General features: G+C 52.7%; 1 protein-coding gene across 3 annotated transcripts in view; it reads left to right on the top strand.

Moving 5' to 3' along the window:
- The window catches only part of LOC118383701 (unconventional myosin-X-like), a 284313-nt gene that overhangs the window by 207154 nt on the left and 64632 nt on the right, over positions 1-12527 (top strand). For all 3 annotated transcript variants that reach the window (XM_052502082.1, XM_052502084.1, XM_052502085.1), the window contains 2 exons: positions 5205-5329; positions 6919-7027. In XM_052502082.1, coding sequence (XP_052358042.1) covers positions 5205-5329; positions 6919-7027 — 234 coding nt within the window. The remainder of the gene's footprint in view (positions 1-5204; positions 5330-6918; positions 7028-12527) is intronic.

Raw genomic sequence — 12527 nt, forward strand, 5'->3', positions numbered from 1 at the left:
TTCAGTACTCACCCCAACATGAACAAGGTGGGTCATTCAGTATTCACCCCAACATGAACAAGGTGGGTCATTCAGTATTCACCACAACATGAACAAGGTGGGTCATTCAGTATTCACCCCAACATGAACAAGGTGGGTCATTCAGTATTCAACCCAACATGAACAAGGTGGGTCATTCAGTATTCAACCCAGCGTGGACAAGGTCGTTGTCCTGTTGGAAGGTAAACCTTCACCCCAGTTTGAGGTTCTTTGCACTCTGGAGAAGGTTTTCATCAAGGATCGCTCCGTACTTTGCTCCATTAATCTTTGCCTCGATCCTGACTAGTCTCCCAGTCCCTGCTGCTGACAAACATACCCACAACATGATGCTGCCACCACCATGCTTCACCGTAAGGATGATGCCAGGTTTCCTCCAGACGTGACGCTTGGCATTCAGGCCAAAGAGTTCAATCTTGGTTTCATCAGACCAGAGGATCTAGGGCTGATGTAAGAAGGGCTGTATAAATACATTTGATTTGATTTGATCGGTAGGTGCCTTTTGGCAAACTCCAAGCGGGCTGTCATGTACCTTTTACTGAGGAGTGGCTTCCATCTGGCCACTCTACCATAAAGACCTGATTGGTGGGGTGCTGCAGAGATGGTTGTCTTTCTGGAAGGTTCTCCCATCTCCACAGAGGAACTCTAGAGCTCTGTCAGAGTGACCATTGGGTTGTTAGTCACCTCCCTGACCAAGGCCCTTCTCCCCGAGAAGGCCAGCTCTAGGAAGAGTCTTAGTGGTTCCAAACTTCTTCCATTTAAGAATGATGGAGGCCACTGGGTTCTGGGGGACCTTCAATGCTGCAGAATGATGGAGGCCACTGGGTTCTGGGGGACCTTCAATGCTGCAGAATGATGGAGGCCACTGGGTTCTTGGGGACCTTCAATGCTGCAGAATGATGGAGGCCACTGGGTTCTGGGGGACCTTCAATGCTGCAGAATGATGGAGGCCACTGGGTTCTTGGGGACCTTCAATGCTGCAGAAATGTTGTGGTAACTTTCCCTAGATCTGTGTCTCGCCACAATCCTGTCTTGAAGCTCTACGGACAATGTGGAAGTCTTTCAACCTCATGGCTTGGTTTCTGCTCTGACGTGCACCTGTCAACTGTGGGACCTTATAAAGACAGGTGTATGTCTTTCCAAATCATGTCCAATCAATGGAATTTACCACAGGTGGACTCCAATCAAGTTGTAGAAACATCTCAAGGATGACCAATGGAAACAGGATGCACCTGAGCTCAATTTAGAGTCTCATAGCAAAGGGTCTGAATACTTATGTAAATAAGGTTTTTCTGTTTTTTATTTTTGATACATTTACATAAAATTTCTCAAAACCTGTTTTTTCTTTTTCAGTACGGGGTATTGTGTGTAGATTGCTGACCATTTTATTTAATCCATTTCAGAATGAGGCTGTAACGTAACAAAATATGGAAAAAGTCAAGGGGGTCTGAATACTTTCCCAAGGCACTGTATAGAATGGCAATGTCTGCTGTAGGTATAATGCCAGGAGCCACTTGTAGATCTGACAGCTCTTACTCAGTGCCACCTCTGACACGCCAAAACAACCTCTATGCGGATGTCGGCTGATTGAATAGAGCTTCCGGGGCCTTCCGTGGATCCGTGAGGTCTCTGAGTGTGTTGAGTGTTCCGGGGCCTTCCGTGGGTCCGTGAGGTCTCTGAGTGTGTTGAGTGTTCCGGGGCCTTCCGTGGGTCCGTGAGGTCTCTGAGTGTGTTGAGTGTTCCGGGGCCTTCCGTGGGTCCGTGAGGGCTCTGAGTGTGTTGAGTGTTCCGGGGCCTTCCGTGGGTCCGTGAGGGCTCTGAGTGTGTTGAGTGTTCCGGGGCCTTCCGTGGGTCCGTGAGGGCTCTGAGTGTGTTGAGTGTTCCGGGGCCTTCCGTGGGTCCGTGAGGGCTCTGAGTGTGTTGAGTGTTCCGGGGCCTTCCGTGGGTCCGTGAGGGCTCTGAGTGTGTTGAGTGTTCCGGGGCCTTCCGTGGGTCCGTGAGGGCTTTGAGTGTGTTGAGTGTTCCGGGGCCTTCCGTGGGTCCGTGAGGGTTTTGAGTGTGTTGAGTGTTCCGGGGCCTTCCGTGGGTCCGTGAGGGCTCTGAGTGTGTTGAGTGTTCCGGGGCCTTCCGTGGATCCGTGAGGTCTCTGAGTGTGTTGAGTGTTCGGGGCCTTCCGTGGATCCGTGAGGTCTCTGAGTGTGTTGAGTGTTCCGGGGCCTTCCGTGGGTCCGTGAGGGCTTTGAGTGTGTTGAGTGTTCCGGGGCCTTCCGTGGGTCCGTGAGGGCTCTGAGTGTGTTGAGTGTTCCGGGGCCTTCCGTGGGTTGAGGGCTCTGAGTGTGTTGAGTGTTCGGGGCCTTCCGTGGATCCGTGAGGTCTCTGAGTGTGTTGAGTGTTCCGGGGCCTTCCGTGGGTCCGTGAGGGCTTTGAGTGTGTTGAGTGTTCCGGGGCCTTCCGTGGGTCCGTGAGGTCTCTGAGTGTGTTGAGTGTTCCGGGGCCTTCCGTGGGTCCGTGAGGGCTCTGAGTGTGTTGAGTGTTCGGGGCCTTCCGTGGGTCCGTGAGGTCTCTGAGTGTGTTGAGTGTTCCGGGGCCTTCCGTGGGTCCGGAGGTCTCTGAGTGTGTTGAGTGTTCCGGGGCCTTCCGTGGGTCCGTGAGGGCTCTGAGTGTGTTGAGTGTTCCGGGGCCTTCCGTGGATCCGTGAGGTCTCTGAGTGTGTTGAGTGTTCCGGGGCCTTCCGTGGGTCCGTGAGGGCTTTGAGTGTGTTGAGTGTTCCGGGCCCTTCCGTGGGTCCGGAGGGCTCTGAGTGTGTTGAGTGTTCCGGGGCCTTCTGGGTGTGAGGGCTCTGAGTGTTCCGGGGCCTTCCGTGGGTCCGTGAGGGCTCTGAGTGTGTTGAGTGTTCCGGGGCCTTCCGTGGGTCCGTGAGGGCTCTGAGTGTGTTGAGTGTTCCGGGGCCTTCCGTGGATCCGTGAGGTCTCTGAGTGTGTTGAGTGTTCGGGGCCTTCCATGGGTCCGTGAGGGCTTTGAGTGTGTTGAGTGTTCCGGGGCCTTCCGTGGGTCCGTGAGGTCTCTGAGTGTGTTGAGTGTTCCGGGGCCTTCCGTGGGTCCGTGAGGGCTCTGAGTGTGTTGAGTGTTCCGGGGCCTTCCGTGGGTCCGTGAGGTCTCTGAGTGTGTTGAGTGTTCCGGGGCCTTCCGTGGGTCCGTGAGGGCTCTGAGTGTGTTGAGTGTTCCGGGGCCTTCCGTGGGTCCGTGAGGGCTCTGAGTGTGTTGAGTGTTCCGGGGCCTTCCGTGGGTCCGTGAGGTCTCTGAGTGTGTTGAGTGTTCCGGGGCCTTCCGTGGGTCCGTGAGGGCTTTGAGTGTGTTGAGTGTTCCGGGGCCTTCCGTGGGTCCGTGAGGGCTCTGAGTGTGTTGAGTGTTCCGGGGCCTTCCGTGGGTCCGTGAGGGCTCTGAGTGTGTTGAGTGTTCCGGGGCCTTCCGTGGGTCCGTGAGGGCTCTGAGTGTGTTGAGTGTTCCGGGGCCTTCCGTGGGTCCGTGAGGGCTCTGAGTGTGTTGAGTGTTCCGGGGCCTTCCATGGGTCCGTGAGGGCTCTCTTTGTGCCTCTGTAACAACGCCCCTCTGCCAGAACATTCTTCCAGCCCAGGTCAGAGGTGAGGGGTTAGGGTTGGCCCGCCACAGCTGCAGTTGGTTGTGTGTGGGCCATTGTTGCACTACTGACCTGCTGACTGCTGCTGTGGAGGGAGAGAAGAGAGGTCGGCGAGGGGCTGTAGAACTGGTTCCACTATGTCTCCGCAGTGGAAAACAAAACAACTTTCCTATTGACATTTAACACACGATGAAGTGCGTTGCCAATAGATTCATTTCCTTCTGGAACTGGCACCAGGCGTTCATGGTTAACAAGGCATGATCACTGTTCTCATTGTCCTCTGAGAGGTTTGGGTTACAGACGGTTACTGTTTCAGAGGCACATGTTCTCACAGAGTCCCCAGTGCCAATCACTACCATGTCGCACCTTGTCGCCTGTCCCTGGCATGGCAGCAATCCCTCTTCCTTGTCCCCTCCCTTGTCCTCTACCAATCCCTCTTCCTTGTCCCCTCCCTTGTCCTCTACCAATCCCTCTTCCTTGTCCCCTCCCTTGTCCTCTACCAATCCCTATTCCTTGTCCCCTCCCTTGTCCTCTACCAATCCCTCTTCCTTGTCCCCTCCCTTGTCCTCTACCAATCCCTCTTCCTTGTCCCCTCCCTTGTCCTCTACCAATCCCTCTTCCTTGTCCTCTCCCTTGTCCTCTACCAATCCCTCTCCTTGTCCCCTCCCTTGTCCTCTACCAATCCCTCTCCTTGTCCCCTCCCTTGTCCTCTACCAATCCCTCTTCCTTGTCCCCTCCCTTGTCCTCTACCAATCCCTCTTCCTTGTCCCCTCCCTTGTCCTCTACCAATCCCTATTCCTTGTCCCCTCCCTTGTCCTCTACCAATCCCTCTTCCTTGTCCCCTCCCTTGTCCTCTACCAATCCCTCTTCCTTGTCCCCTCCCTTGTCCTCTACCAATCCCTCTTCCTTGTCCTCTCCCTTGTCCTCTACCAATCCCTCTCCTTGTCCCCTCCCTTGTCCTCTACCAATCCCTCTCCTTGTCCCCTCCCTTGTCCCCTCCCTTGTCCTCTACCAATCCCTCTTCCTTGTCCCCTCCCTTGTCCCCTCCCTTGTCCTCTACCAATCCCTCTTCCTTGTCCCCTCCCTTGTCCTCTACCAATCCCTCTTCCTTGTCCCCTCCCTTGTCTTCTACCAATCCCTCTTCCTTGTCCCCTCCCTTGTCTTCTACCAATCCCTCTTCCTTGTCCCCTCCCTTGTCCCCTCCATTGTCCTCTACCAATCCCTCTTCCTTGTCCCCTCCCTTGTCCTCTACCAATCCCTCTTCCTTGTCCCCTCCCTTGTCCTCTACCAATCCCTCTTCCTTGTCCCCTCCCTTGTCCTCTACCAATCCCTCTTCCTTGTCCCCTCCCTGGTCCCCTCCCTTGTCCTCTACCAATCCCTCTTCCTTGAAGCTACAAGTGGTGCTAACATCATAAGGTGCTGGCAGCTGGTATAAATGAGTACCGGTGTAGTCAGCATTTTGTCGTGTCACCTTGGTGACAGCCTGCTTATGTCACCTGACACATGTCGTTGTTGTTTTTGTACTTCTCAGAACGCCAACATGTTTGACCCAGAAGTGGTCCTGAACCAGCTGAGGTATTCTGGGATGTTGGAGACCGTGAAGATCCGCAGGGCTGGGTTCCCTGTCCGCAGGACCTTCACAGACTTCTACAGCAGGTCAGCCTACAGACAGTAACAACCAGAAGATACAGAAAACGTACAGTATCTTGGGCCTACACACTGACACTACAGTATCTTGGGCCTACACACTGACACTACAGTATCTTGGGCTTACACACTGACACTACAGTATCTTGGGCCTACACACTGACACTACAGTATCTTGGGCCTACACACTGACACTACAGTATCTTGGGCCTACACACTGACACTACAGTATCTTGGGCCTACACACTGACACTACAGTATCTTGGGCCTACACACTGACACGACAGTATCTTGGGCTTACACACTGACACTACAGTATCTTGGGCCTACACACTGACACTACAGTATCTTGGGCCTACACACTGACACTACAGTATCTTGGGCCTACACACTGACACTACAGTATCTTGGGCCTACACACTGACACTACAGTATCTTGGGCCTACACACTGACACTACAGTATCTTGGGCCTACACACTGACACTACAGTATCTTGGGCCTACACACTGACACGACAGTATCTTGGGCCTACACACTGACACTACAGTATCTTGGGCCTACACACTGACACTACAGTATCTTGGGCCTACACTGTTATTTTAATGGACAAAAAATTTGCTTTTCTTTAAAAAACAAGGACATTTTTAAGTGACTCCAAACTTTTGAATGGTAGTGTATACGCGATCGTAGTTCGTCTATTTTATTTTCCATTGATTGTACGTTGGCTAATAGGACCGATGGTAAAGGGAGATTACCCACTCGTTTCAGATCCTTACAAGGCACCCAGACCTTCGTCCCCGATATCTCCGTCTCTTTCTCCTGCGAATGACGGGGATCAGGTCCCTTATCGGGCATCTGAAGTAAATCCTTTCCGTCCGGACTTGTTAAATAAAAAGTACAAGTGTGAAATCGCTGTCCTGATATCTAGAAGCTCTTTTCGGTCATAAGACACGGTGGCAGAAACATTATGTACAATAAGTTACAAATAACGCAGAAAAACACACACAATTGGTTAGGGGATCGTAAAACAGCAGCCACCTCCTCTGGCGCCATAATCCACAGGATGAACCATGACTAGACTACAATATCTACGCATAAGTAACCTGTCATTTCCATAAAACCTGCCTGGAAAACATTCAAGGAACCAGAGTAGAACCCCTCAGAACCTCCCTGGAAAACATTCAAGGAACCAGAGTAGAACCCCTCAGAACCTCCCTGGAAAACATTCAAGGAACCAGAGTAGAACCCCTCAGAACCTCCCTGGAAAACATTCAAGGAACCAGAGTAGAACCCCTCAGAACCTCCCTGGAAAACATTCAAGGAACCAGAGTAGAACCCCTCAGAACCTCCCTGGAAAACATTCAAGGAACCAGAGGAGAACCCCTCAGAACCTCCCTGCAACTTATGAATAAACGTTCCCAGAACAGGCAACCTTTCACTTTCAGTTTTACCGGTCAGGAAACTTATGGCTCCATTTCCACAACCAATGTGAAACAAAAAACATACGTTCCCACAACTTCCGAGGAACCAAATATGCTAGCTGGTGTGTGTGTGTGTTTGTTCTCTGGCCTGATCTGTGTCTGTGTTCTCTGTGCAGGTACATGATGAAAGACAACCTTCCGACAGATGACCCGAGAGGGAGGTGTACAGAGCTGCTGATGTCATACGACCCTGCCAAGAGAGACTGGCAGCTGGGGAAGACTAAGGTACGCTGGCCCTGATAGGTGATAGGTTACCGAGAAGGGAGAAGAACAAGGACCTCGGGCTGGGGGGGTTTCAGGGTGATAGGTTACCGAGAAGGGAGAAGAACAAGGACCTCGGGCTGGGGGGGTTTCAGGGTGATAGGTTACCGAGAAGGGAGAAGAACAAGGACCTCGGGCTGGGGGGGTTTCAGGGTGATAGGTTACCGAGAAGGGAGAAGAACAAGGACCTCGGGCTGGGGGGGTTTCAGGGTGATAGGTTACCGAGAAGGGAGAAGAACAAGGACCTCGGGCTGGGGGGGTTTCAGGGTGATAGGTTACCGAGAAGGGAGAAGAACAAGGACCACGGGCTGGGGGGGTTTCAGGGTGATAGGTTACCGAGAAGGGAGAAGAACAAGGACCTCGGGCTGGGGGGGTTTCAGGGTGATAGGTTACCGAGAAGGGAGAAGAACAAGGACCTCGGGCTGGGGGTTTCAGGGTGATAGGTTACCGAGAAGGGAGAAGAACAAGGACCTCGGGCTGGAGGGGTTTCAGGGTGATAGGTTACCGAGAAGGGAGAAGAACAAGGACCTCGGGCAGGGGGGGTTTCAGGGTGATAGGTTACCGAGAAGGGAGAAGAACAAGGACCTCGGGCCGGGGGGGTTTCAGGGTGATAGGTTACCGAGAAGGGAGAAGAACAAGGACCTCGGGCCGGGGGGGTTTCAGGGTGATAGGTTACCGAGAAGGGAGAAGAACAAGGACCTCGGGCTGGGGGGGTTTCAGGGTGATAGGTTACCGAGAAGGGAGAAGAACAAGGACCTCGGGCTGGGGGGGTTTCAGGGTGATAGGTTACCGAGAAGGGAGAAGAACAAGGACCTCGGGCTGGGGGGGTTTCAGGGTGTCTCTCTGTCTGACAACCCAGCTGGGACAGGGACACTATCACAGGATAATGTCTCTCTTCCTGACAACCCAGCTGGGTCAGGGACACTATCACAGGATAATGTCTCTCTTCCTGACAACCCAGCTGGGTCAGGGACACTATCACAGGATAATGTCTCTCTTCCTGACAACACAGCTGGGTCAGGGACACTATCACATGATAATGTCGCTCTGTCTGACAACCCAGCTGGGACAGGGACACTATCACAGGATAATGTCTCTTCCTGACAACCCAGCTGGGTCAGGGACACTATCACAGGATAATGTCTCTTTCTGACAACCCAGCTGGGTCAGGGACACTATCACAGGATAATGTCTCTCTTCCTGACAACCCAGCTGGGTCAGGGACACTATCACAGGATAATGTCTCTCTTCCTGACAACACAGCTGGGTCAGGGACACTATCACATGATAATGTCGCTCTGTCTGACAACCCAGCTGGGTCAGGGACACTATCACAGGATAATGTCTCTCTTCCTAACAACCCAGCTGGGTCAGGGACACTATCACAGGATAATGTCTCTCTTCCTGACAACACAGCTGAGATAGGGACACTATCACGGGATAATGTCGCTCTGTCCGACAATCCAGCTGGGTCAGGGACACTATCACAGGATAATGGGTCAGGGCGTGACAGTAGAGTGGTGGTGTGTGATTAAAGTGTAGAAGGGTGATGGTGTGGTTAAAGTGTAGAAGGGTGGTGTGTGATTAAAGTGTAGAAGGGTCAGTGCGTGACAGTAGAGTGGTGGTGTGTGATTAAAGTGTAGAAGGGTGATGGTGTGGTTAAAGTGTAGAAGGGTGGTGGTGTGGTTAAAGTGTAGAAGGGTGGTGGTGTGGTTAAAGTGTAGAAGGGTGATGATGTGGTTAAAGTGTAGAAGGGTGATGGTGTGGTTAAAGTGTAGAAGGGTGATGGTGTGGTTAAAGTGTAGAAGGGTGATGGTGTGGTTAAAGTGTAGAAGGTTGATGGTGTGGTTAAAGTGTAGAAGGGTGATGGTGTGGTTAAAGTGTAGAAGGGTGGTGATGTGGTTAAAGTGTAGAAGGGTGATGGTGTGGTTAAAGTGTAGAATGGTGATGGTGTGATTAAAGTGTAGAAGGGTGATGGTGTGGTTAAAGTATAGAAGGGTGATGGTGTGGTTAAAGTGTAGAAGGGTGATGGTGTGGTTAAAGTGTAGAAGGGTGATGGTGTGGTTAAAGTGTAGAAGGGTGATGGTGTGGTTAAAGTGTAGAAGGTTGATGGTGTGGTTAAAGTGTAGAAGGGTGATGGTGTGGTTAAAGTGTAGAAGGGTGGTGATGTGGTTAAAGTGTAGAAGGGTGATGGTGTGGTTAAAGTGTAGAATGGTGATGGTGTGATTAAAGTGTAGAATGGTGATGATGTGGTTAAAGTGTAGAAGGGTGATGGTGTGGTTAAAGTGTAGAAGGGTGATGGTGTGGTTAAAGTGTAGAAGGGTGATGGTGTGGTTAAAGTGTAGAAGGGTGATGGTGTGATTAAAGTGTAGAAGGGTGGTGATGTGTAGAAGGGTGGTGGTGTGATTAAAGTGTAGAAGGGTGATGGTGTGGTTAAAGTGTAGAAGGGTGATGGTGTGGTTAAAGTGTAGAAGGGTGGTGATGTGGTTAAAGTGTAGAAGGGTGATGGTGTGGTTAAAGTGTAGAATGGTGATGGTGTGATTAAAGTGTAGAAGGGTGATGGTGTGGTTAAAGTGTAGAAGGGTGATGGTGTGGTTAAAGTGTAGAAGGGTGATGGTGTGGTTAAAGTGTAGAAGGGTGATGGTGTGGTTAAAGTGTAGAAGGGTGGTGGTGTGGTTAAAGTGTAGAAGGGTGGTGATGTGGTTAAAGTGTAGAAGGGTGATGGTGTGGTTAAAGTGTAGAAGGGTGATGGTGTGGTTAAAGTGTAGAAGGGTGATGGTGTGGTTAAAGTGTAGAAGGGTGATGGTGTGGTTAAAGTGTAGAAGGGTGGTGGTGTGGTTAAAGTGTAGAATGGTGATGGTGTGGATAAAGTGTAGAAGAGTGGTGTGTTCCTGTTGAGTTGATGTTATTTTGACAGTTCAGTTAACAGTATTCTATACTATTCTACTGTATCTTAGTCTATGCTGCTCTAACATTGCTCTCCCATATATTTATATATTCTTAATTCCATTCCTTAGATTTGTGGGTATTTGTTGTGGACTTGCTACTCATATTATTACTACACATAAAGCATAATTCGAAAACAGCCCTAGGTAACCTTGACATATACACCATATCTTTATACTGAATGTATTTAAAGTGTCATCAATTCTTCAAATGTGATTATGTTGGAGTATAAAGGAAGGGTTAACTAGTCCCAGTAGAAGTCTCTTGGAACAAACTCCCTCACGACGCCAGGACAGCGGAGTCAATCACCACCTTCCGGAGACACCTGAAACCTCCCTCCCCTCCAGTCTCCCTGCCTCTCTCTACCTAGCAGTGCCTTCCTCCCTCTCCCTTCCCTCCAGTCTCCCTGCCTCTCTCTACCTAGCAGTGCCCTCCTCCCTCTCCCTTCCCTCCAGTCTCCCTGCCTCTCTCTGCCTAGCAGTGCCCTCCTCCCTCTCCCTTCCCTCCAGTCTCCCTGCCTCTTTCTACCTAGCAGTGCCTTCCTCCCTCTCCCTTCCCTCCAGTCTCCCTGCCTCTCTCTACCTAGCAGTGCCTTCCTCCCTCTCCCTTCCCTCCAGTCTCCCTGCCTCTCTCTACCTAGCAGTGCCTTCCTCCCTCTCCCTTCCCTCCAGTCTCCCTGCCTCTCTCTGCCTAGCAGTGCCCTTCTCCCCCCTCCAGTCTCCCTGCCTCTCTCTACCTAGCAGTGCCCTCCTCCCTCTCCTCTCCCCTCCAGTCTCCCTGCCTCTCTCTACCTAGCAGTGCCTTCCTCCCTCTCCCTTCCCTCCAGTCTCCCTGCCTCTCTCTACCTAGCAGTGCCCTTCTCCCTCTCCCTTCCCTCCAGTCTTCCTGCCTCTCTCTACCTAGCAGTGCCCTTCTCCCCCCTCCAGTCTCCCTGCCTCTCTCTACCTAGCAGTGCCATCCTCCCTCCTCCCTCCCCCTCCCCTCTTCTCCCTGCCTCTCTCTACCTAACAGTGCCCTCCTCCCTCCCCCTCCCCTCTTCTCCCTGCCTCTCTCTGCCTAGCAGTGCCCCCCACCCCTCTGTGTCTCTCCCTGCCTCTCTCTGCCGAGCAGTGCCCTCCCCTCTGTGTCGCTCCCTGCCTCTCTCTGCCTAGCAGTGCCCTCCCCTTCAGTCTCCCTGCCTCTCTCTGCCTAGCAGTGCCCCCCACCCCTCTGTGTCTCTCCCTGCCTCTCTCTGCCGAGCAGTGCCCTCCCCTCTGTGTCGCTCCCTGCCTCTCTCTGCCTAGCAGTGCCCTCCCCTCCAGTCTCCCTGCCTCTCTCTGCCTAGCAGTGCCCTCCCCTCCAGTCTCCCTGCCTCTCTCTGCCTAGCAGTGCCCTCCCCCTCCAGTCTCCCTGCCTCTCTCTGCCTAGCAGTGCCCTCCCCTCCAGTCTCCCTGTCTCTCTCTGCCTAGCAGTGCCCCCCACCCCCTCTGTGTCTCTCCCTGCCTCTCTCTGCCTAGCAGTGCCCTCCCCTCCGTCTCTCCCTGCCTCTCTCTGCCTAGCAGTGCCCTCCCCTCTGTGTGTTTCTCCCTACCTCTCTCTGCCTAGCAGTGCCCTCCCCTCTGTGTCTCCCCCTCCCCTCCAGTCTCCATTACATTACATTACATTTAAGTCATTTAGCAGACGCTCTTATCCAGAGCGACTTACAAATTGGTGCATTCACCTTATGACATCCAGTGGAACAGCCACTTTACAATAGTGCATCTAAATCTTTTAAGGGGGGTGAGAAGGATTACTTTATCCTATCCTAGGTATTCCTTAAAGAGGTGGGGTTTCAGGTGTCTCCGGAAGGTGGTGATTGACTCCGCTGTCCTGGCGTCGTGAGGGAGTTTGTTCCACCATTGGGGGCCAGAGCAGCGAACAGTTTTGACTGGGCTGAGCGGGAACTGTACTTCCTCAGTGGTAGGGAGGCGAGCAGGCCAGAGGTGGATGAACGCAGTGCCCTTGTTTGGGTGTAGGGCCTGATCAGAGCCTGGAGGTACTGAGGTGCCGTTCCCCTCACAGCTCCGTAGGCAAGCACCATGGTCTTGTAGCGGATGCGAGCTTCAACTGGAAGCCAGTGGAGAGAGCGGAGGAGCGGGGTGACGTGGAGAGAACTTGGGAAGGTTGAACACCAGACGGGCTGCGGCGTTCTGGATGAGTTGTAGGGGTTTAATGGCACAGGCAGGGAGCCCAGCCAACAGCGAGTTGCAGTAATCCAGACGGGAGATGACAAGTGCCTGGATTAGGACCTGCGCCGCTTCCTGTGTGAGGCAGGGTCGTACTCTGCGGATGTTGTAGAGCATGAACCTACAGGAACGGGCCACCGCCTTGATGTTAGTTGAGAACGACAGGGTGTTGTCCAGGATCACGCCAAGGTTCTTAGCGCTCTGGGAGGAGGACACAATGGAGTTGTCAACCGTGATGGCGAGATCATGGAACGGGCAGTCCTTCCCCGGGAGGAAAAGCAGCTCCGTCTTGCCGAGGTTCAGCTTGAGGTGGG

Source organism: Oncorhynchus keta, unplaced genomic scaffold, assembly GCF_023373465.1.
Source record: "Oncorhynchus keta strain PuntledgeMale-10-30-2019 unplaced genomic scaffold, Oket_V2 Un_contig_1509_pilon_pilon, whole genome shotgun sequence".
In the NCBI taxonomy this organism is placed as follows: domain Eukaryota; kingdom Metazoa; phylum Chordata; class Actinopteri; order Salmoniformes; family Salmonidae; genus Oncorhynchus; species Oncorhynchus keta.